The sequence below is a fragment of the Vespa crabro genome, chromosome 2 (assembly GCF_910589235.1).
Source record: "Vespa crabro chromosome 2, iyVesCrab1.2, whole genome shotgun sequence".
Classification (NCBI taxonomy): Eukaryota; Metazoa; Arthropoda; class Insecta; order Hymenoptera; family Vespidae; genus Vespa; species Vespa crabro.
In genome coordinates, this window is record NC_060956.1 from 9,407,999 (window position 1) to 9,432,998 (window position 25,000).

General features: G+C 30.6%; 1 protein-coding gene across 8 annotated transcripts in view; it reads right to left on the reverse strand.

Annotated features, from left to right (window-relative positions):
• LOC124421713 (prolyl 4-hydroxylase subunit alpha-2) overlaps positions 1–25,000 on the reverse strand; it is a 309,909-nt gene that overhangs the window by 136,010 nt on the left and 148,899 nt on the right. For 3 of the 8 annotated variants that reach the window (XM_046957211.1, XM_046957215.1, XM_046957219.1), the window contains exon 2: positions 242–462. The exons of 4 other annotated variants lie outside the window; for them this stretch is intronic. In XM_046957211.1, the coding sequence (XP_046813167.1) occupies positions 242–289 (48 nt within the window). In that variant the 5' untranslated portion in view covers positions 290–462. Of the gene's footprint in view, positions 1–218; positions 463–25,000 lie in introns of all 8 variants that reach the window. One more of the 8 variants, XM_046957212.1, reaches the window with a different exon arrangement.

The window sequence follows — 25,000 nt, forward strand, 5'->3', positions numbered from 1 at the left end:
GAAAGGAAATAATAAATAAATATAAATAAAAAATAAAAAGGAATCCATTTAAAACAACGAAAATGATGATCGATTAATAAATAATATTCTTGACTAGTTTTATTCAAAATCACGGTTTACGATCGGTTAAACAGTATTCCAATGTTGAAAAATCATGCTTGAAAATTTATTATTACGTGCTCGAGGTCATTTATGGGATCGGCCAAGGGAACAGTTACTTTTTATTATTCCCCTTCCTCACCGATTCCTCCAGTGTGCCAAGTTCAAATATGTCGGAGACGAGAAGCATATCTCGATCTGCTTTCCATGCGTATCACCATTTACCGTAAAGACGTAAAGAATAGCGTTCCTTTTCTTTCTTTCCGGGCACGTTCGATCGGATGAGATTTCGAAACGCGTCGGTTGAATCGAAGTGATGCCAGACGTCCTCAAATTTTTATTCGCTTTTTTTTTTTTACTTACCTATAACAGAAAGCAGAAAAGATCACGATTAGAATCAATAATATCTATTGGTCGTATATATATAATTCAGAAAAATGTGATTACAATAATTTCCTAACGTGTACATTTAGGATATATGTATGTTAATATGTTTATAAAAAACATAAAAAAACTGCAGCAACTAATATGGTCGAAGATATAGGTTTTCATTAAAATAAAAGGGCATTTGCATTTTTCTGATATACCGATGCATAAAAGTGCGTAAAATTATTTACATATTATACATCGTTTGATACCATTTAACTTTGACCTATAATATTTTTTTCTATTCTCAACCGTTTAAGAAATATAGTCTGTTCCAATTATATAGAATACTTTGTTTATATATATATATACATATATATATATATATATATATATATATATATATATATATATATCTTTGTACTAATAATTTGGAATATTTCATAAATATAGAACATTAATCATCGACTCTATTTTAGGATTAAATTCGTCGGATGATTAATTAAAAATGTACTTTAATTCAAACAATTATTGCTTATATAAATTTCAATATTATATTCGAAAGAGCTATTTTAACGATTGATCGAAGACATAAATGTTTGAACTAATTACTGGTCTTCAAATAAGAAGACTACGAAAGAATGAAATACACGATATCTTCGTTCGTATGCAAAATAAATTGTTAAAATGTTAAATAACATTTTATTCATTAATAAATTTTGTCTCATAATTAGAACAAACATAGATTTTAATTCTTTTATATCATTCTTCTATAAATTTCGTAAATCTTTGTATGTATTTTTCCACATATTAGAATAATAATAAGTATATATATTGTTTTAAATTTCTTTCTTCCTCTCTCTGTCTCTATTATGTTATTTAATAAATTTAATATAGATGATATATATAGTCATAAAATAAGGGATCATCAGTGTAATGTACATTTGATAGCTCTAATAAAAATCCATTCAAAAAGTTAATTTAATTTACATAAAAAATTTAGAATAAAATACATATTATTGACTAGAAAAATTAGTTTAAAAATTACATTAATTAAATTCTATAAAATTTTTCTTTATAGGAGGAGAGAAATGTATAAAATAAGAAATAAATCTTTCATATAAATTTGTAGTCTATATGTCTTGTTCACCATTTAAAATATATATTTACTTTTAGATATTATACATATTTAACAATAAAAAAAAAAAAAAAATAAGAAAATTTATGAAGTACGATTTAAAGGGCCAAAAGATATTCGAAAAAATTTCCCTTAGATTATTCTGTCGGAAAATACCATAAAAAGTTTAATTAATCTATCACACGAGGAGATCTTCGATTAACGAGTCTCATTATATGAACTTTATTTCGTTTAAAAATAAAATACTGAAAAATAAAAAACTGGGGCTTCCTGATAAATTAATGAATAGTAAACAGATAAATTGAAAATAACATTTTCCTACTAGATGTAGAAGTATGAAAGAGTGATACCAATGATTTATTTATTTTTTAATTGCGAGAAAAGAGAAAAATTCGTGACTAATTAATCCATTTTCTCCAGTTAACGGATTAACAAAACTGCCAAATATTTATCGAACGAACATAATCGATTAATATTTAATGGAACTTCGATCCAATTATACCAACGATTATTTTATAACGAAAGAAATATAATAAATATAAGATATATGAGTAGATATTTATGTATAATATAATATATATCTCTACATACATATATATTCAGTATTTGTTACGGTTAAATCAGATAGTTCGTAACATGATCGATAATTAAATTGTTGTCATATGATTACGAAAAATAATATAGGCACAAAAGAAGAAGGAAAGAGGAATTCGACATATAATTCATGATGCTAATATTATATTTGATCTAGCGCTACCATTTCGTCCTATTAACATGCCACTATAATTTACATCTTTGCATCTCTCTCATTGTCCGTTACCTCCTATTTTCACCCTCCAGACTCAACCACCTCTAACCATACAAACGATATACCACTTCTACTACTACCACCAATACTACCACCATTACCACAGCCAATACCTTCAACCTGTTTTATCATTTACATCCCGTTCGATTCTAGTACTTGAATTGTAGTATCATGTTCATTTAATATAGACTACAACTGTACGAAATATTGTGTGAATGAATTGAAAATATAATTAAATTGATTAAAGAGATATTTATCGAATATGTTACTTAATATAATTTTCACTATAAAAATGAATGAAGAATTTAATTTTTAAAACAATCCAACCGATTCAGAAATATATTGATTCATATAAGATATATGTATTTATATAAAGGAGATAAGGATTTTTATAATTAATACTAATGATTATCTTAAAAATTGACAGACATGATTCTTATTTATTTTAATAAATTAAAATTCGTTAAAAATTTTTCTATTATTTTTACAAGTACTATATAGTTAAATATAATAAGGAAACTTTTGTTTCGAAGCCACGTAAATTGCGAATGTTTCGTTAATCAAATAAGAAACTTATTCAATTATTACAAAAATCCAACAAATCATTAGCCCACTTCTCCTTAAATAAATATATTCTATTTATAAAACTAGAATATTTTTAAATGTTCACGGAAAACTAGAGTGGAGAAACATTAGAACTTTTAATCCGAAAATATTAGTATCGTTTATTTCTAAAAACTCTTAATATGGCTTTAAGTTTCTAAAAAGGTTTCTAAAATTCTGAACTGGAGTTTTATTAAATTTTTAATAAAACCTATTTCATAAATTCATATTATAATAAAATTATTCTTTCCAACATTTACGTATTATTATAATAATATAATCTTATATATACACACAATATAACATAATAAAAATAATAAATATAATGATATAATAATATAATAATAAACAAAAAATTATTAGGTGTATTGAAAAACATCTCTCGAAAAAAAAAAACTTGTACAATACAATTACAATTTTCGAAAAAATAATTGTCAATTAATATATATATATATATATATATATATATATATATATATATATATATATATATATATAAACTTGCCAATAATTGTATTGTTTATTGTACTGATATTATTGCCTTTGATTACAATTTTACCAAATTAACGTGTTCCGAATCTAATAAATGCAAATCTCGCTAACGTACTACAATTAAGAATTTAAATACGGAACTACGAACAGTAGGTTGTTCAAGATGCTAACCTAAAAATTATACTAATTGCGTGGCACAAAACTTGTAATAAAAAATTACGGTCATATAGGATTGCGTTAAGTGTTGAGAAAAAAAAAGGGAAGATAAAACGAAAGATCCGGCCAATTGTTGCTATGATTAAAAGAAAAAGAAAGGGAAAGTTTAAATAAGAGGGGAGAGAGAGAGAAAGCTTCTAAATAAATAAAAACAAGAATTTATAAGATCAAACGAACAAAATGAAAGCGAACAGACAACGATCGAAGTCGGAAGAAAAGTCGAATAGTGGCGTTATAAAATGATTACAAAGGATTCTGGAGTTTCGTTTTATTCCTTCGTTTTTTTTTTGTTTACTTTCATTCACATATCCATTAGATTAGACAACAATAATGGCAACAATAACAAGAACAATAATATTCAAAGTCGATATTATAATTGTGGATCAATGATATTAAAATTTTGATATTGTTTCTCTTCGTCGCGTTTCAGCAAAACTTTTGCCGACGAAATATTCAAATGATAATGCTCTTTGAAAACGTTTTTCGAAGAAAATCCATGTTAATATATCGCAAATTCCTATGGGTTCATAAAATTACGGTTAATACTTTGCGTTAATACGTAGTATATCGAGAGGGATTTGGCTTCGTGCTTGATAACGCCGCGAATTAATTTCTTGAATTTTATGAAGTTTATTTATTTCGTCTCGAATATATCTGCTTCTATTTTGAAAAAAATGAAAAAAAAAAAAAAAAAGAAATGATAGAAATGTATTACCAATGAGAAATTAAAGGAATATAATACACGTTTCTTGAGATTCAAACAGTGAAAAAAGAATTATATAAGTGCGTAATAAATTTTCGCAATAAATTAACTGGTAACTTCTAATTAACAGAGATATAACCACTTTTTTATTCTCTCTCTCCCCCCTCTCCCCCCCCTATCTCTCTCCATCCATGAATCCATTCAACCCGTCCATCCATCCATCCATCCATCCATCCATCTATCCATCAATAAATTAACAGGTGCTCGTAATTTCGAATTTGGAAAGAATAGTGTGAGATGTAATCATCAGGGGAATAACCGTGGGATTAACAATGATAAAGAATAACAAATATTATATGTTGCTCCATCAAGCTAGATATATCCACCTCTTTTCATTTCTCTTCTACTACTTCTACTACTATTACCCGACTCTCCCACTCCTCCACGTTCGACCATTGACATCAAGAGCTGTACTCCACAGCTTCCACGCTCTCGTGGACCTTTTCTCTCCGTGGAAAACCATCGGCACGTTTATCTCTGTTTGCACACGCATTCCATGGAAAACTGGCACCCAGCCGAATGTGTTTTCCCTCGTTATAACTTATGCAAAATCGATAGTTCATTTCGTGGAAGGCGTAAGAATGGCCAGATCTTCCTGTGTGCGTGTGCATGCGCGCGCGCTTTTACAGAAATATATATATATATGTATATGTATATGTATATATATATATATACATGTATATATATGTATATATATATATGTATATGTATATATATATGTATATATATATATGTATATGTATATGTATATATATATATACATGTATATATATGTATATATATATGTATATGTATATGTATATATATATACATGTATATATATGTATATATATATGTATATGTATATATATATGTATATGTATATATATATATATATATATGTATATATATCTGTAAATGTAAATCAAAAATGCTTTGAGGAAGCATTGTAAATTACATCGCTCTCCTAATTATTTGAATGTATGTCGGATCAAACGTAATTCAACGTCTAACGTCACCGCGAATATCTTCCACCTGAAGAACGAGCAAACGTTCTAAAGGAGAACCAAGGGATCAATTAATAGCCTGGTACTTCCTTGCCCCTTTATCGTCTATGCTTGATTCTCATCATTTTCATCTTTCTGAAGACTGCATACCCCAGAAAGCAATGGCATAGGCGGATTCTCTCTCTTGAGTCAACTTATAATGCAAATCTTGATTGATTAATCCTTGACTTGGACAGCTCCTTTTAACGAAATAAATTTTAAGGATGAAATTAATAATAACCATAAAGGAATAAAAATCATTATTTAAATTTAAATAGACATTAATCGTTTCTTCCTATGTACACGTTCATTTCGAGTATTACATAATATATTGTTACATAATAAAAAGATTTTAAATCGAAGACAAAATAAGAATACGAAGAAATTCCAGAATGTGATATGGATTATATGTCGTTAACTATAATCTTCTACGTCCTCCTCTAAAAGCTAAAAGAACAAAAAAAAAAAGAAAAAATGTCTGACTAAAAACAACGAACAAAATAAAGGGATATGTCACGAACAGGAAAAAGGATAGAGGAGAATTAATAAGCGCAGAAGTTCGATAGGCTAACGTGATGGGTAGTGTCGTTGAGATATTCAGAATAGAAACGAATGAGGCTATGGCATTGGGTTACGGCTATTATATAAAAACGAGTGGAATAGCTAAGGGAGAAGAAGGACGAGAAGGAGGAGAAAGAGGAGAAAGAGGAGAAAGTGGAGGAGGAAAACGAGAAGGAAGACGAGGAGAAGACCATTTGACAAATGGCCTTCTCTTTCTCTCTCTCTCTCTCTCTCTCTCTCTCTCTCTCTCTCTCTCTCTCTCTCTCTCTTTCTATATGTCTGTTTGACTGTCTCTGTTCTGTCTCTGTCTCTGTCTCTGTCTCTGTCTCTGTCTCTGTCTCTGTCTCTGTCCCTCTCTCTCTCTCTCTCTCTCTCTCTCTCTCTCTCTCTCTCTCTCTCTCTCTCTCTCTCTCTCTCTCTCTCTCTCTCTCTCTCTCTCAACTGTTAGTGCACGCTTCATGGACCGAATTCGTAGAGATATAGAGACGACGAGGAGGACACGAACACGTACTCTACCTACACCGTACAGGGCTTTTCAACGAGCTTCTCTTGAAATATGGGACCTGCCGGACAAAGCGACCCTCTCTCTCTTCTCTCCCAAGGGACCTCCTGATAACCCTCGAAAGTGAATATAGTCTGCCGTTCGTTCAAGCAAAACATCGCCTCTAGAGCCTCCAGAAACGGCCAAGAGAATCTTCACTTTGACTTCCGTTGACCCGATCTCTCCTAGTCTTCGTCCGACTACTCTACTCTTCATGTTCTCTAGGAGTAGAAAAGAGAAAGAGAGAGAGAGAGAGAGAGAGAGAGAGAGAGAGAGAGAGAGAGACATCCCTTCATCCGCTAGACGACGATAAATTCGATTAGACGTGTCTAGTTAATTTTGGTCACCTTCTATTTGGTTACCTACTAATTTTCTAATTTCTAAGATCGAATATTCATTCATATCTTTCTCTGTATAAAATTTCATACAAGATTTACATGATATTCCACTTATCGATGCAATCATTAAAATCAAATTAATTGAAAATATTAAATTATGATGTGAAATTTTCCTTTTCCTTTTTCCCCTTGCCTTTTTCCTTTCTTCCAGTTTTTTCTTTTTCTTTTTCTTTTATTTTGTAAAAGATCTATTTCACTAGGATATTATGTTTCCTTTGTTATATTCAAGAAATAAGCTTATTGTTAAATATCTAAACCGCCAACGGATAATACAAACAATTTCAGCATTAAATTTCAAAGAGCAAACTTGGCAATTCGCCGATAACAAACAGTTGATTTTGCTTAGAAACTCATGTAGTAATCGTGCTTTATGCATTTCTAGCACTTTACATATAGTTTCGAGTGGCTCATTCGTATCATTGAAACTGCTTTTGTCATCCGTTAAGTCACGAAGTCCATTTGCGATTAATAAATCTTTCATTAATTTTGTGTCAGCAAATGTAATAACGTTGATAATTTTAAGACTGTCATACACAGGAAAAAGATTATTATTAATATATTAAATGATATTATTGATCACATAGTAATTATAAAAATGTACATGTATGTGTGTATATGAATGTGTCATATAAAATTATAAAAGCAAACAAATTATTTTCTTTTTTCTATTGATAAGTGTTAAAACATTTTTTTTATAGCGATAAAAATGAGCATACATTATAGAGCATCTTAGTTTAATTACAGGTACACGTATTCCTTAAGTGAAAGACTATAATTTTAAAAATAATTAAAAAATTTTGTTTTTAACTGTAAAAATAATTTTGATGAACAAAGTCTTATTTCAAAGGTGAAGGTTTAAATAAGGAATTGGCTTTTCCAAATTATGGAAAAATCTTTTCTCTATGCAAGAATTATTCTGGTAAAAAAAGAATTAACATTTTTGGCATAATTTTTTTCTAAGAAAACAAAACTTTTATAAAAATTCGAAACAGCTGATCTCTCATTTAAAACATTGATCTTTAAAATGAAACTATTGTCGAATATGGTAAAGTGTAATAAAGTGTAATATGAAATATAATTGAAAGTATAGTTTATGGTAAGTAACAGAACAGATTTAATGCTTATTACTCGTAACGATAAATAGACTGACTTACTGGCCGATTGCTTTTTTCTTATAGCCATTGTCATACTCGAAACTTCTCGCGAGGACAATAATGAGATTAAGAAAGAGAATAGAAAAGTCGGAGTTGAAGTACAATCAGAGCATGGAAAGGAAAGGAAAGGAAAGATGTTTATTGGTCGGGGGCGGGCCAGGATAATTCGTTCAAATGTTTAAACAATCCATTATGTGCCCCTTTTGTTCTGATCATCGTTTCGCACTTAGACATCTACTTTGTTTATTTATAACACGGCCAGTCACATTATTGAGACTGCATGCTTGACTAAAAAATGCCTAAACTCGAACAAAGGTGGCAATGTGTTCTTTATCCATACTCTTTGTTAGCGAGTATCCAACGATTTTCTAAGGGCAGATATTACTAATAGTGATATATGCAACGTACTGTGAAAAACTGAGAGATGCACATATGCATCAATACACATATACATTTCATACTATGTTCATCAAAATCGAACAAGACATTACGGCTGGATTCATTGCTGGCGTAAATATATTACTGTTGTCAACAATTTTACATGAAAAAATAAGTTTGGTATAATGAAGCCTTTTGAAATCTACAGTGAAATCCATTACTGATTTTCGTATACACGCTTAAGTGGTGTGTGTTATATTTTTATGAACTACCTGATTGTTTGTTTGTTTATATCCATGTAAACAGTGTTGCATTATGATCATACAAAGAAGCTACAATGACGAGTAAATACTTGATGATTTTGTCGATTTCTTTTTTAAAAAATAATAATCAATTAATGCTTACATATTATATATATATATATATATATATATATATATATATATATATTACTTTAATAAAAATCAAAAGCGAGTTCGTTTTCACATTATCTACGAACTAAAACTGTCAGAGTTAATTTTTTTATGGTTTAACCTTTAGGACTAATCCACTTTAATTATTACTATTACTAGTATATAATAATAATAATAAATATAATAATAATGATGATAATAATAATAATAATAATAATAATAATAATAATAATAATAATAATAATAAACAATATTATATGTTAAGTATATATTTCTTCTTATATATTTTTTTATTATTAATTATTATATACATATACTTACATTCAATATTATATATATATATAATATAATGGATAATAATAATTTATAATGATAAAAGAAGAAATAATACACGTATGTAAATGAATATGGTATAATATAACTAATCAACATCGGCTAGTGTTTTTCAAGGGTTTAATTCTTTTTTTGAATGCAATCCATTTGTTAACTCACGTGACGGTTTCTCACGTGAACTCTGATAATTTAAATATGGGACCAACCATCAATTAGGTGTAGGTATACTTAATACTTGCGTTCATTATTATTCTGTTTTTGTTTACATCGGCATTATTTTAGTCCTTATTGATTAATTATCGATTTTTTTAAACTGTTAATTCCTATGAAATTCTATTATAAAATCGATATGAAGAAAAGTGATTCACTAATTAATTATCAATTCTAAAATCGCGCTTTATGAAACAAATAACTGTAAACAAATTTTTCGTATTTGAAAGTAGTAGTCAGCTCATACGCGGACTCACTTTATTTCGAGAAATTTGAAAAATCCAAGATCACCAGAAGTGTCTTAAACCAATATCTGTTATTCAAACGCGTATCTTTCTTACAAATTTTTTTAATTTGCCAGATCTTTATTACAATTAGATCGAACCGAGCTAAGCCAAACCAAGTCAAGCTAAACCGAATCGATACAAATATGGAAGATGGAAAAGTCTGAATTCAGGTTACTAATACTATTATAATACTCTAAATCTCACTAAGCCGATTGTTAAGTTACGCTCGAAAGTACGGTATAAACCCAACAAGCTCATACACCAATCTATAGGCGCATGGTAGTATAAATCCTTCTTTGTTTGCGCCTCCTATAATACATATCTTATGCATAACTGTTGCTAAAAGCACGATGATATTTTTGTCTTAGCGAAAATTTGTCTTAGAACGCCCTTAAATTCATTTCCTCATAAAAGCATAGGTACTCATATTTAAATATCCCTACAGTCCATATACGTTCCTGCTTACAAAAAAGACGGAAGATTTTATACGGGGAAACAAAAAAAAAAAAAAATTTTTTAGATGAACAATAGAAATTTAGGCAATAAATAAAAACTTCAAGTTTACCAATCCTATATTTAAAAGAGAAAAAAATACTTAAAGCCGGTTAAGTGTATTGGTTCTTTTTTCGTTTCATTTTATGACTGAAAAACTCGGCTCTCTTGTCTAATATCGTTTCGGAAAAAGGGAGGAAAGGGGAGAGAAGGGAAGTATGTATGAAAAATTGTACCCTCGAATCCAAGACTTTTTCACGAATGATCTCGTGTTTTTATTTTTATTCAGTGGAAAGATGTGTAATCGAGGAATGGGAATGGAGAGAGAGACAGAGAGAGAAACTATTCGAAACAAGATTTACGATACTCGAGAACGGAAAGTATCGGAAGAGTTGTGGAAGAACAGGAAATTTTCAGGCTTTTCATCTATGTCCAAGAAATCATCATTGTCGCTCATCAACTCCTTTTCATAGATCTCTACTTTCTCGATTTCTTTTCTTGATTTCTTTCTTTATTTTCCTTCTCTTCTTCCGTTTTGTTCATAACCTCGTCCAATTCATTTTTTAAATCACTTAGACGCCACGAAATAGAACAATTTCCTACTTAAATTATTCAATGGTATCGAAGAAACCCGACATTTCCTTCGATTTCTTGTTTCGATTAAATATTCAAAACGGAGTTGAGAGATCAGAAATCTAAATTTTACAATCCATCTCTCATCTCACTCGAACCGGCAAGAGGAAAAGTGGAAGTAGAAGTAGAAGTAGAAGTAGAAGTAAAGGATTAATTATTTAACGGTTCGTTAACGATCCACGGTGATTTTAATTTCTCGTTTGAAACTTGTATGTAAGTAAGTAAATACTTACTTGGATACAAAAATTTTTCGTTTTATTCGATCAGCACGAATTTATTTAGTCAGCTATTTCTTTTATTATTCAAAGAGAACTTATACCTTTACAGAGTGATAAAAAATTTTAGAAGGAAGCGATAAGGAAGACGAAAGAAAAAAAAAAGAAAAAAATATATATATAAAATCATGTATTCACGTATGAATGTTGGATGACGTAAATAAATCAAAAGGTAAAATAAAAATACTCTAAGGTTTTTCTCGAGGGACTTGGTACTTTTTTTTTCTTTTTCTTTCTTTTTTTTTTCTCGAGACGAACTAGGGTTAATTTTTAAAGCACTAGGTACCTACGAACGAACGGAAGAGGGTAGAACAGAAGTTGCCGCATCGCCGAGCTGGATGTTACGGCCGCGATTATCGATCGTTCGATGTACTGTCTATACACTTTCGATTGAAAACGACGACGACAACGACGATGTTCACGTTAACCGAGGCACGTAATTCCCAGCGAACATAATAAGCGGATATCGATTCGAAGAGCCATTTTAAAAAATCGTTTATCTTTCGAAGGCATTGAACGAATATTTGTCAAACAAAAACAACATTGTATTATTTCAATCGGTTATATCATATCGTATCGTATTGTATCGTATCATTCATGATACATTCGAATAATATTTTCATATCTCTCAAATTCATTCTAATATTATTTATTTTATTATTTGTATAAAATATCTCGCAAATCATTCGATAAAACGAATTAGGTGAAATTTTTTTTTACAATTCTCATGCGATTTCGTAAACTTATGTATATTTAAATTGTCTTCTTTTTTTTTAATAGAAATAAGTAAAAGAAGAACGGTGATTAAAAGTGATGACAATCTAATAGGATCTAAGTTCTTTAATGTGATCCAGTAATTTCTAATGGAAAATCAAAACAGTTCAGTAGAATTCGAAGTCTCACGTCTAAGGATAAGTGAAATTCCGTATATTGCATTATTCCGGTCGAGCTTTGAAAAATCGTTCGACGAGGTATTCTGTTCTTGAACATAACCGCTCACTTCTTCGTCACTGCTTTTACCCCTTTTCTCTACTTGGTTGGATACTATCCCGCGCCTTGCCCCTTGGACCCTCCTTGTCGAGGGTTAATTTTTAAAGGCTAAGACGAGGCAAGAGTAGAAGCGAATAGAATGAAGGAAAGGGAAAGAGAAAGAGAGAGAAAGAAAGAGAGAAAGAGACAGAGACGAAGCGATTCTCTCGTTCCCTCGGGCTCGATTTCATGCTGGGATTATCGATTGTTCGTGATCGAGCGTTCGTTGAATCGAGAAACGAACGAGACTAGCTCGAACATCGAATGAAAGGCGTAATACGACGTGCACACCCTATAGAATATACGTGCAACTTAAATCGCGCCACTCTATGAGAAAAAGAAAGAGAGATGCAGAGAGAGAGAGAGAGAGAGAGAGAGAGACTTTATTTACTCTTAGAGATCCTGAATTTCTCCGGAGATTCCTCGAATTATATCGAATGTATCGAGTTTGCAAGAAAGAGAGAAAATGAGAAGCAGAAAAGAGAAACGTGCGATATTGGTAGCCGTGAGATGGATGTACCTGGGAAAGGCAATCTTGGAGAAAGCAGGACAATATATGGAGTTGGAATTCTTTCTAAATGCGTGAAGGAAGAAGTCCTTTCGAATGTCCTTAGTCTTGAGGAATACTGGTATATTTATTTTCGGAATGAAATATTTTCTTAGCGCATATTTTCCATATATACCAGAAATAAAACGGAAAATATTCATTTGTTGTTAACGTTTATTTTTTTTTTAATTTATTTTATATAAAAATAAAAATAAAATAAATATTGATTTATATATTTTAATAAATGAGGATGTAAAAAACTCGTCTTTGAAAAAATAGAAAAAGAGAGAGACTTTACGGTTTAAAATATTAACTTTCCAGACGAAGATATATGTTTGACTGATAAAATTTAAACAAAAAAAAAAGATATAAAATGAAATAGACATAAAATGAACAACTGAAAAATATTAAACAAAATTTTTCAAAAATATTAAATGATTTTAACCAAAAATGAATGTGGAGCAAGCTTCCTAAATGTTATTATATATTTAAAATTAACATTGTCATTAAATATTAAATTTTAATTGGATAATTTGTTTCTATAATTTCGTTTAATTTTATAAAACTTTATTGTTAAATACGTTTAATTCTGGTATTAATTCTTAATTACATTTCAAGTTTTTATTAGATTCAATGTAAAGTTATTGCGTTATTAAGTTATTAAATTTAAAGTAAATTTATTATATTCGTTTAAAAAGAAAAAAAAATATATATATATATATATATATATATATGGATTTAAACAGTTCTTATTATTTTAACATTTCCAGTAATTTTTTCATAATATTTTTCAAATATATTTAACTTCTCTATTTTTTTTATTTTAAACAACAAACGATTACAAGCACGATAACAAAGAGCGATATTTTTTAGATTCGAACATATTTAAATAGCAGATCCTTGCGGTATTAAGTTATATAAACTGTTGGAAATTAGTATTAGTGTTCAAATAAATGTCCCGAGAAATCGTCAGAAATGTATGTGTCAAACAACAAACCGAGAAATGTGTAATAACGACAAAATGATAGAACACTCTTGAATTTTTTCTATTTCTACAAAAACATGATGTGTAGAGTGACTTTGTATATTGACTCATAAACAATGCCCCTTTCTCACTAATATATGTGAACACAGCTTTTGTTTATATTTTTTCAAGGGACTTCATATGAAAAACGAATGCGACAAAAGGATTGTAACAGTAATATAAGAATTAGTTATCAATGTGTCTCTTGAAGTATTAAGTTGCATTATTACTTAAATTATTATCCTTGAATAGTGAAAAGAGTGTGTTAACATTTTTGAAATTCGAAATTGCAAAATATCAGTTTACAGTTTCGTAAATAGGTCGTAGTATTCAATTGAAGTAGAAAATAATTTCGAAGTTGAGACAAAGAGGAGCAGATTTTACTGAAATTTCAAAAGTATTAAAAAGAAGTCGAAACGTAAATTAAAAATCACTTAAAGGCTGCCAAAAATTATAGCGAAAGGAAAAGTGAAGATCGACCTCGTGCTGTGAATAATTTCGATGTACGAAAGATATTACGAATTTCATCGAATTCCAGTATGACTCACGTAAAATAGAATAGCAGCTAATGTGAGAATCCTACAGCGTATTATATAACAGTGTGAACATATTTAAAGCAAGAAACTTAAAGAAGAAAAAAACCGCCATTAACGAAGAAACACATCAAGCACCGATTAAAATTTGGACAAAGAAAAAGGTAGAGGAAAGTTTTGTTTATGGATAAGAAAAGATTTACACTTGATGGTTCAGACGGTTAGTCATGTTATTCTCACGATTTTAAAAAAGAACCGGTTTTTCAAATCAAACATCAAATGAAAGGAGGAGGAATTAGATACAAAGATAAAACTATAAATATATAACCATAAGATAAAACTATCTGGTTTATTGATATTAAATTGAAGATTGATTGATGTATGATATTAATCGATGAGGAAACAATGAATGCAGAAAAAATTTCTGGACAGGAATTCATATTTCAACAAAATAATGTATCAGTGCATATTGTCAAAGCTATAAGAAATTATTTTCTACGCAATAACATTCACGTTTCGTCTTGGCCAAATTTGGTCCCCAAATTTGATATATCATCGAAAATGTATAAGGGCTACTAGATTGTAACATCTGTAAAAATTGTAGACAATAATTCAATTCAATTGTGGAATTGAAGATAGCGATTAATGAAGTTTGGGATGCGATTTCACGTAAAAATATGAAAACATCATATATATTACTACCTAAGAAGATGTTAAAAGTTATAAAAAGAAAAAAACATTATTGAATCAAATAAAACTTCTAGTTCCTTCACACCTACATCCTATGATTTTGTCACACACATTTTCACCTAAACAGGTATAATTCCTGAAAAAAATGATATAAATTGTCTCAATTCTTCCATATTCCGTTGCTAGAGAATGGACGCTGTTTATACAGTCACAGATAAACCCTTCCCACATTTGATTACTTTTTGATAATGACAAAAAGAAATTCAGAAATATCGTATCATTTTATCGCAGAGTGTAACTAATGATAATAAACTATATATTCTGAACGTATTTCTTACTTTAATCTACTTCAAAAGTACTAACCATAGTGGAGATTTCACTGAACTAACATGACTACATGAATGATGGATCGCAAACGAGGATCACATTAAACGCATCAACTTCGAAGGAACGAAAACGATAGCTCCATCTTCGAGGAGCCAAACAAGTTGAGTGATTAAGAAGCGACAGCAGGAAGGTTATTATCGGAGTAAGGATGGAATAGAGTTCACGGATTCAGTTTAGCATAAGAGTTCGTAATCCTAATGCCTCCTTCTGGCCAAAGGTTCTCTGCTATCTATATCTCTTCCTCTCTTGAGATAATCCTAGGACAGTATAGAATTCAGGTTCCAAATACTCTCGTCACACAACTAGTATCCTCTTGGTCAAGTCACAGGAAATTCTAGAACGCGCCTTGAGGGAGCTAAAGAACCACTCAAGCTTCGTAAATCCATCCTCGAACCTGATCCTGATACCAAGAACCTAGCAGCATACCGAGTATTCGCACTAGCCCTGACGCCATCGGTTTACAGATTTCTTCGAGCGTATAGATAAACAGAGAGCGAGAGAGAGAAAAAGAGAGAGAGAGAAAGAGAGCTTCCATCTCACTGTCAATGATTACCGAAATGTCGCAACTTTTCTGATCATCAAATGATCCAACGATTACTTTGATAAAAATCAATAACAGTCTTATTTCATACGAGAAAAAAATCTATTGGATGATTCATTTTGAAAAAAAAAAAAAGAAAAATAACTGAAGCGATGTAGGTTATTTACGATCTCCATCGTTACCAATTGAAACTGTAATATCTGTTCATTCGCAAGAATAGAATTTATCAATGCCTGAGGTAGATGACAATCTTAAATAAAAAAAAATGTTTAGAACGAGGCTGCCATTAATTTTCTTTTTTCTTTTCCTTTTTTGTCCTTTCTTTCTCTTACAATGCAATCATAAGAAAACGTTGTTGTTGAAAAATTTACGAAAAAAATGTTGAGCAATAAAGACTAACAAATAGCTGAACAAGCATTACTTCTGTTACGTAAAACAAGAGGGAAAACAATTCTTTTTCCGTGTGAAAAAAAAAAAAGAAATAGAAATATTAAGGTTATGTCGGCGCTTATCTGGTAACAACGTTACATCTCTCTTTCCCTTTCCCTTTCTCTCTCTCTCTCTCTCTCTCTCTCTCTCTCTCTCTCTCTCTCTCTGTTCGTCTCTCTGTTCGTCTCTCTGTTCGTCTCTCTGTCGTCTCTCTGTCTGTCTGTGTCTGCCTCTCTCTCTCTCTCTCCTCTCTCTCTCTCTCTCTCAACGAGACGAGAAATTTATGCAGTATATAATTCCGGATAAGACGATCCTCCGACAAGGAAACACGGCGGTTGGTTATTCTTTCGTCTTGGCATAGAGCATCCCCCGTGAGGCTCCGTCGTAGAGAACAGTGCCGCGTAAATGAGCTTACATCGTATTTTGTCGTCCGACATGCTGCAAATAAAGTTCAAGAAGAACGAACGGCTTGTTCGAGATTTACTAAATGCGAGGTTTGAGAGGAGGGAAGTAAGAGGATAAGAAAGAGAAAGAAAGAGAAAGAAAGAGAAAACGAATATTTATTACATCAGTGTTGCGTCTTGAGAATACGAATAAAAATATGTTGATCCAAGTAATATCCTCTCTCTTTTGTCTGCAAAACTTAATTATATTTTTATTATATTTTCAAATTAAACAACAATTTTTTTCTTCTTTTTACAACTCGTCTCCGTATAAAGTAGATTTTAATTGAAAGTGAGTTTTAATACGATGGAAAAAAAAAAGAAAAAGAAGAAAGCCTATAAGAACCCATTTTGTATTCTTTGAATTAAAAATTTTCAAGTCCTTTCTCACTAAGAAAACAAAAAAGAAAAAAGAAAGAAAGCAAATATAAAAAGTTTTATTTTGAAAAGACAGAAAGGAAGAATTGTATGAAAGGAGAAAATATGAAAGAACGTATAAATCATTTCGCAAAGAGAAAATGGACGAAAAGCACAGTGAGACACCGTCAACAATACATGCGGATTAGTAGCACGTCGCAAGAAAGCCCGTTTGCGGGTTTCCCCCGCATCATCGTACTCGTCGGAGTTACCCCAGTAGAAATTTCAATGCTTCAAGGGGGTGACGAATTTCCCGTAATTTCGTGGTCGAGAAATGTACAGGGAGCAGGAAATATAGCGTTTCTGGGCTATATAACCGAAGTACTCCTCGCCGAGATTTCGTTGAAATAGCGATTTTATATAGGCGAAATCTTCTTCGTTCCCATTTTCCTATATATACAAAGGTATCTTTGATAAATCAGTGAGAGTTCCTTGAAATTAACGGAGGAAACAAAGAAACTAAAAAGAGAAAGAAGAAGCTCTTACGAGATATTCTAAATATCCTAGAGATTTTATGATAAAAAGCCTGTAGAAAATAATCAAATCAAAAGAAGGATTAATTAGAAAAGATAAAAAGAAAAAGAAAAGAAAAAGATAATATATAACAAGAAGAAACATCTCAATTACAAAAATTCTAATAAAAAGAGAACGGGAATAATAAAAGATAAAGATAAAAGAGAATAAAGGAAGTATGATAAGGACGAAGAAATAAAAGAATGAGATATAGACGGGAAAAGGCATAAAAATGGTACACAAAGAGAGATATCTTTTCTGACTGTGAAAACGAGCTCGTAGAGCTGTAGTCAGTAATTTCTAAATTACAACTCGCCCGAAATAAACCATCCTCTTCTTTACCCTTTGATAGATGATACAACCGAGGAATAAAGTAACAAATCGAAAGTAAAAAAAAAAAAGAAAAAGTCAAAGAGGGAAGGCATTTTAAAAAAGGGAAAGAAGAAAAATCTGCAGTATTTCGCTTACGATTTAACTCGAGATTGTAAAGGAAGATGAACGGAGTTGCGAATTCGTAGAATGTACTCGTCCATCCCGTTAAAATGTCTCGAAATTTGATTTTAATAATTCAAAGGAGAACATAGAGAGTAAAGATCGAAAAGGCAAATGGACGTCATAAGGGGACTTTCCTTCCTGTGGAGTTCAACAATTCCTTCTATGATCGTAATATCTAAAGGATTTTTATTGCGACGATTTTATAACACATTCTTCCATCCTTTTTCTATCTTACGAACAGAACTCGTTTAATGTTTTGTCTCTTTCTTCCTACGCACACTAACACACACACACACACACACACACATCTTCATCTCCGTAAGTACGTACGTAGGTTTATCGTTCAAGGAAGAGTACATCGGATAATTTAAAGTAGAACGCTTGGTAAACACGAGAGAGAGAGAGAGAGAGAGAGAGAGAGAGAGAGAGAAAGAGAGAGAGAAACGAGTTTATCTTCGAGCCAATGGACTCCTCTTTCCTTTATGTATGGTTTCTATCTCGTATCCATTTCTATTCCTTTTCACGAGAAAATCGGTTCGGCTACAAATATCCTCCGATTTTGTGAAGGCTTTCCTTAACAATGATCTCACTAAAGCCATTATTAATTGTGACAACATAAGAGATTTATCTCCCGTTGATCTTTTCGGTTATATATATATATATATATATATATATATATATATATATATATATATATAAGTGCGAATGTATGTGTGTATGAATTTGTGAATTTACAGTAAGACACTACGTACATGAAATTTCATTTTTCAAATCAGGATGATATATATTTTTAAAAATTTTATTTTTTATCTCTTTTTTTCTGGAGAGAGAGAGAGGGAGGAAGGGAAAGAGAAAAAGTAGCAAACCGTTTTTTCTGAAATATCCTCGAAGATTTCTGTACTTCTGTAACAAAGGAAAAGATCAAAGGCACGCTGATAGGATGAGTCAGTATGTGCGACGACACTGATGTAGCAATAACGAGAGAAAGTATAGCATTGTATTACAACGAATCTCTCTCTCTCTCTCGTTATGCAGTTACTTTTGGTTGACTTTAAGTTCAAGGATCTACATTCCTATTATATATACAAAACCATTGACAAACACAGACGTTAGGTAAATAAAATGCAACAAACTTTTAAAACCCGAACGAAGTACATATATGACGTTTTATTTGGATTTGCTACATTAAAGTCTAATATACAATATAATGTAAATATTACAATATAATAAAAATTAACTATTAAGTACAATAGTTACAAATGTGTATAATATAAATAAATAAAAAAAAAAAAATCTTAGCATTAAATAAATTAACAAATCAGAGAATTTAAATGAAATACTCTGCAAATTGTGTTATTTAAAACATATTATATGCAAGAGAATTCATATTTTAACGTTTCTTATTATAATATCAATGTATATATACTTTTGTTAGATTATTAAAAATTAAAAACATTATTACTTTATTCAAAGATTTTATTAGATTTTTAATTTACTTTTATTTTATACGAAAAAAGTTTCACGGTAGTTGACAATCAGAATTCAACTCTTGAGCATACGACATTGTTGTAAATTTAGTCTGTGGACTGTAAATCGTTGTCCGATTCAAGGGTTTTAGATAAAAGAGATCTCCGAGATCTCACTGGAATTTCAGGATCCAAAATGTACGGCTGTTCAACGAGCAACGTTGTCGACGTAAATACTTTTAGAAGAGAAATAAAGCAAATTTGTACGGTTATATATAATGTATAGAGTATATATACATACACTGAAGAACATATATATTCTATACAAGAATATATATATATATATATATATATATATATATATATATATATATATATATATAATGATATGTATAAAATAACAAGAGGAAAGAAAATAATTAAAAAGTAATAATAAAAAATAAAGTAATATATAATAAAATATGAAAAATATACAAACGTGATGTATGATTTATATCGTATATTGGAAACGTGATCAGTTTAAATTATTCTATTGTTACCGGATCGATCAAAAATTTTTTAAACGGTCATTTATCCGCCGTGTACGAGAGTATGACCATTCATTTTGAACATCGTTTTAAAATAAAAAAATATATTTTTAATGTTCTCTTCGATTCATATGGAAAAAAAATTTGTTATAATACTCGTCATCATCTCAATATCCGCTAAAATACAAATACAAAAAAATTATAATTTCATCTATATAAAAAACAAGAAAACAAAGGTAACCTAGAAAACATCACCAAAAAAAGAAACAATAAAGTTATCAAGAAATTTATAACAATCATCAGATTTTCCTTGAACTGTGTTATACCAAAAAAAAGAAATGTTCAATCGAGACACTAACGACAGAATAATCAAAACTTGTTATATTTCGTGGTTCACACGGTACATAAATAAATAAATAAATAAATATATATATTATATATATATATATTATATATATATATATTATATATATATATATTATATATATATATATATATATATATTATATATATATATATATATATATATATATATATATATATATTATATATACATTTTAATATAGTAAATATTCGTATTTTTACACACACACATACACGTAGACAAGGTGTATCGTGCGTACATTGGAGAGATCTTCGGAGCCGCAGATGGGATTCTTCGTACATTTTTACACGAAGACGACACCACTGCTAGTACCGTATGTACATTCGTTTCTCAGCCAACCTAGCATTTCTTATTACTTCGTAGGAAACCAGCGAAATATTGGAAAACTTCTCGACAAAATTCTTTCCTTTTCTCTTTTTCTCTTTCTCTCTTTCTCTCTTTCTATCTTTATCTCTCTCTCTCTATCTCTGTCTCTGTGTCTCTCTCTATCTCTATCTTTCCGTCTCTCTCTCTCTCTCTCTCTCTCTCTCTCTCTCTCTCTCTCTCTCTCTCTCTCTCTCTCACTTTTCTTGTATATCCTCTTTTCCATAAAAATGAAAACGAACAAGTTGGTATTACTATAGTTGAAAATATTTTGATGATTTTTACATATAAAGAACAAATATTGTATCTTATTGTTTCCTTTTTTTCTATTTTTTCTTTTCTCAGAAATTCTCCTTAACGATAAATAAAGAGAGGAAGTTACGAGACAGGAACTTATCGTAAAATCGAACGTTAGTACAACTAAGAGTTATTTAAAAGAAAAAAATATCTAATGATAGTTGAGAAAAGAAAATCTCTCTCTCTCTCTCTCTCTCTCTCTCTCTCTCTCTCTCACTATTCTGATAGATTTGTAAGCTTCATAAATATATTCTCCTAACCTTTCTTTGTGTATTTCATTTTCAAAAGGATGAATTCTTATGAGAAATTTTCAAAGATTTTTAAATAACAAAAATATCACGATAACAAGATCATCTTATATTGAAAATATTCACAATGGTAATTAATATTCCTTAAAGAACTTAATGATTACAGGATTGATAATAAAATGAAATTTAATAAATCAAATGAACAATTAATCGAAATGTTATTAGTTTTTTTGTTTTTTTGTTTTTTTTTTTCCCCCAAGGACGGATTACAGAAGTAACAGAATCGTGGCAAAAAAGAATAGGGGCGTGCAATCGATGACACTATTGACAAAAACAAAAGTTCTAGACGTACATACACATGGCAATACGACAAAGGCTCGTTGCGCTTTGACCGGAAGTAACTCTGACAGGAAAACAAAAGGTGAATGGCTTGTAAAAAAAAAAGCGAGGATGGATAGTACGACTCTGTCGTCGACGAATTAAAAGAAAACAAAAAAAGAAAGAAAAAAGTAGAAAAAAGGAGAGATGATCGAAAGAGAGAAAAAGAGAAAAATATTTGGATAACCAAAGGTCTGAGGGTAACGAATCGAAAAATCTAATCAAACGCAAATTGAAATGAACGCAAATTCTTCCTTTGATTCTAACTTAATTGAATAAAATTCGCTGAGGTATAAAACCAGTAAATATGTATATATACTACATCATTGATAAAGAATATGAATAATACGTTCGATACGATGAAATTAATTCAATTGTTAATGCAAATTGTTGAAAATTGAATAGCAAAAATATCGATTTAATTTGACATAAGTCGATTGTAAGTATTAATCGAGTCAAATTGTAAATATTCTTCCGAATTTGATTAATAATTAAAGAACAAAGATTAATTTAAAAAATTGCAATTAGTAAAAAAGAATAAAATTTCATCTAAAAATAATAACAATATCATTTTCATTGGCGTTTTTTTATCTTACGTAGTTTTTATAGAAAATGGTAGGAATCGATGGGAATCGAAAAAGAAAAGGTCTATTTACTTCTCCAACAGACAAGAGATGATAGCATAAAGAGAACTTCTTGCCTTGAGCAAAGGTAATTTTAACGGGGAAACAGAAGACGAGTATAACAGAGAATATTTCAATACACCCTTGACATATATTCATACATTCGTAAAAGTAAGAGAATGTTTAATAAGAAGAAAGAAAAAAAGAAAAGAAAAAAAAAGAAATAAATGATACGCGAAATAATGCGACGACTATCGCGTTTTTCTTGGGATACAATTCGTCAAGAAAATATTCAAGCGATGTTTTAATACCAAAACCTTTGCCGCGTTCCTCTCACAAAAAAAAAGAATTGAAAGCAAACATGGCTCTGACTGTACCACTCAATTCTGCAATAAATTTCATTCGATGAACTTTGCCGATGAAAATCTCTCGTCTCGCTCATCCTAGTAATGCATCGATATGCCAATATCGATAATCAATATCGCATTTTCGCAATATTGTATCTACTTGTAATGTTAAAACAATTTCAAAAGTCCACTTTGATAAAAAGAATTTTCTCGTCGTTAAGAAATAAACATAAAAAATAAAAATCGAATAAGAAATGTCAAAATATTCGATACAAATATTTGTGATCTATAAATATATACAGACTTCTTTCAAAATTAGTATCAAACAAATAATTATCGATTTAATTGGTCGTCCCAATATTAATGAATCGAAGCTTCATTTAATTTTTTATTCTTTTTTCTTTTTTTCTTATGGAACGAGGTAGGTGTGGTACACTTTTTTTCATATAAAATTAACAATTTATTTCTAAAGAAAAAAAAATATATATATTTAGAGACGATATTAGAACACAGCTCAAATCACCTCATGTAAACATATATAGAATGACCACGTTTAAACGCACCGATATCTCTATTAACGAATAGCGAGTGAGGGGCTCGAGAGTGCGAAGGTAACCTCTCGAAAGCTGTTGGGTGCTGTTAGTGATGCCGGGCCATCGACGTCCCCCGGGCTCTTGCAGCAGAAATCCCTCTTGATTTAGGTGCTTACGGAATGCGTTAAATCTGATTTTAGTGCTGCCGCTGGTTATTAACAACGATCTGCCAAGGCCATTTTTCACACGTAATTCCTATACGGCGAAGTCCAATCGAAAACAGCCCCTCTTCCACCCTTTCTCCTCCCAACCTCCATCTTTATTAAAACCATCTTCAAACGATATTAGTCCCGGTCTATTTTCTCTCTTTCCTTTCGTATTTTTCGATTGAGGATACGAAAAAAAAAATTGAAAAAAAGACGAAATAATATGAAAATAATAAAATACGAATAAATATATATATATATATATATATATATATATATATATATATCTATATATATATATGAAAAATAATATATACGATACGAAAATAATAAAAAAGAACAAAACGAATATACAAAAGTTTTTGATTTTTGTTCATACAAAAGGATTAGTTATGCTTCGATCGTGAAAATTCATGAAAACAAAAGATACCTGAGTTCAAAAGAGTGGGTATGAGAGAAATACAGAGAGAGAGAGAGAGAGAGAGAGAGAGAGAAGAGATAAAATCGAAAGAAAGGATGATATTTCGATATTTCAGGGTACGTTCGAGTCAGCAGCAGTGGTCCGTGGTCGTTCTATGTTCGGAACAATGCGACCGACCATTTGCATTTTGCCGCGAAACTGGAGATGAAAGAGAACCAAGAGGCGAATACCTCTCCCATCATGACATGCCCACCATTGCTGTCTTTCTCTCTGTCTCTTTTTGTCTTTCTCTCTCTCTATCTCTCTCTCTCTCTCTCTCTCTCTCTCTCTCTCTCTCTCTCTCTCTCTCTGTCTCTCTCTCTCTCTCTCTCTCTGTATCTTTCTATCTCTCTCCTTCTCTTTCATACTTCTAGCTCGTAGCATTAGAGGTAGTAGGGCCAGAGGAGAAACGAATTGTGAGAATTATGGAAATTTCGACTCCCTTCTACCGGTGATTACCGCGATTAATTCGAGCGAGTACAGGCAGGTAAGCGCCATTGCTACGGCGTCATTACACTAAAGTCCTGCTTTGTATCTCTGGTGAAGAGGACAAGGGGTAAAAGGAAAATTCTCCCATAAGCCCCATCTTCTTGCCAAAGACCTCTCTCTCTTTCCCTCATCCTATGTTTCATCGTTAAAACCTACGTAAATTAACAAATTCTACCAAAAAAGAAGTACTTTCTATTAGATACGATTTATATAAACTTCGCGAAATGTATTTCTCTCTTCCTCTCTCTCTTTTTTGTTTTTTCTTTTTTTATCGTTACACCAAGAGAACAATTAATACCGATACCGCGATTATCGTGAACAATACATCGAGAGATTTTAATATTAAACACGTGCATGAATTTTACAATGACATTTATAATATAATGTGTTCAATGTTAATGAACGTGCGATAACGATATCATCCTATTAATTGTTTCCCATTTAA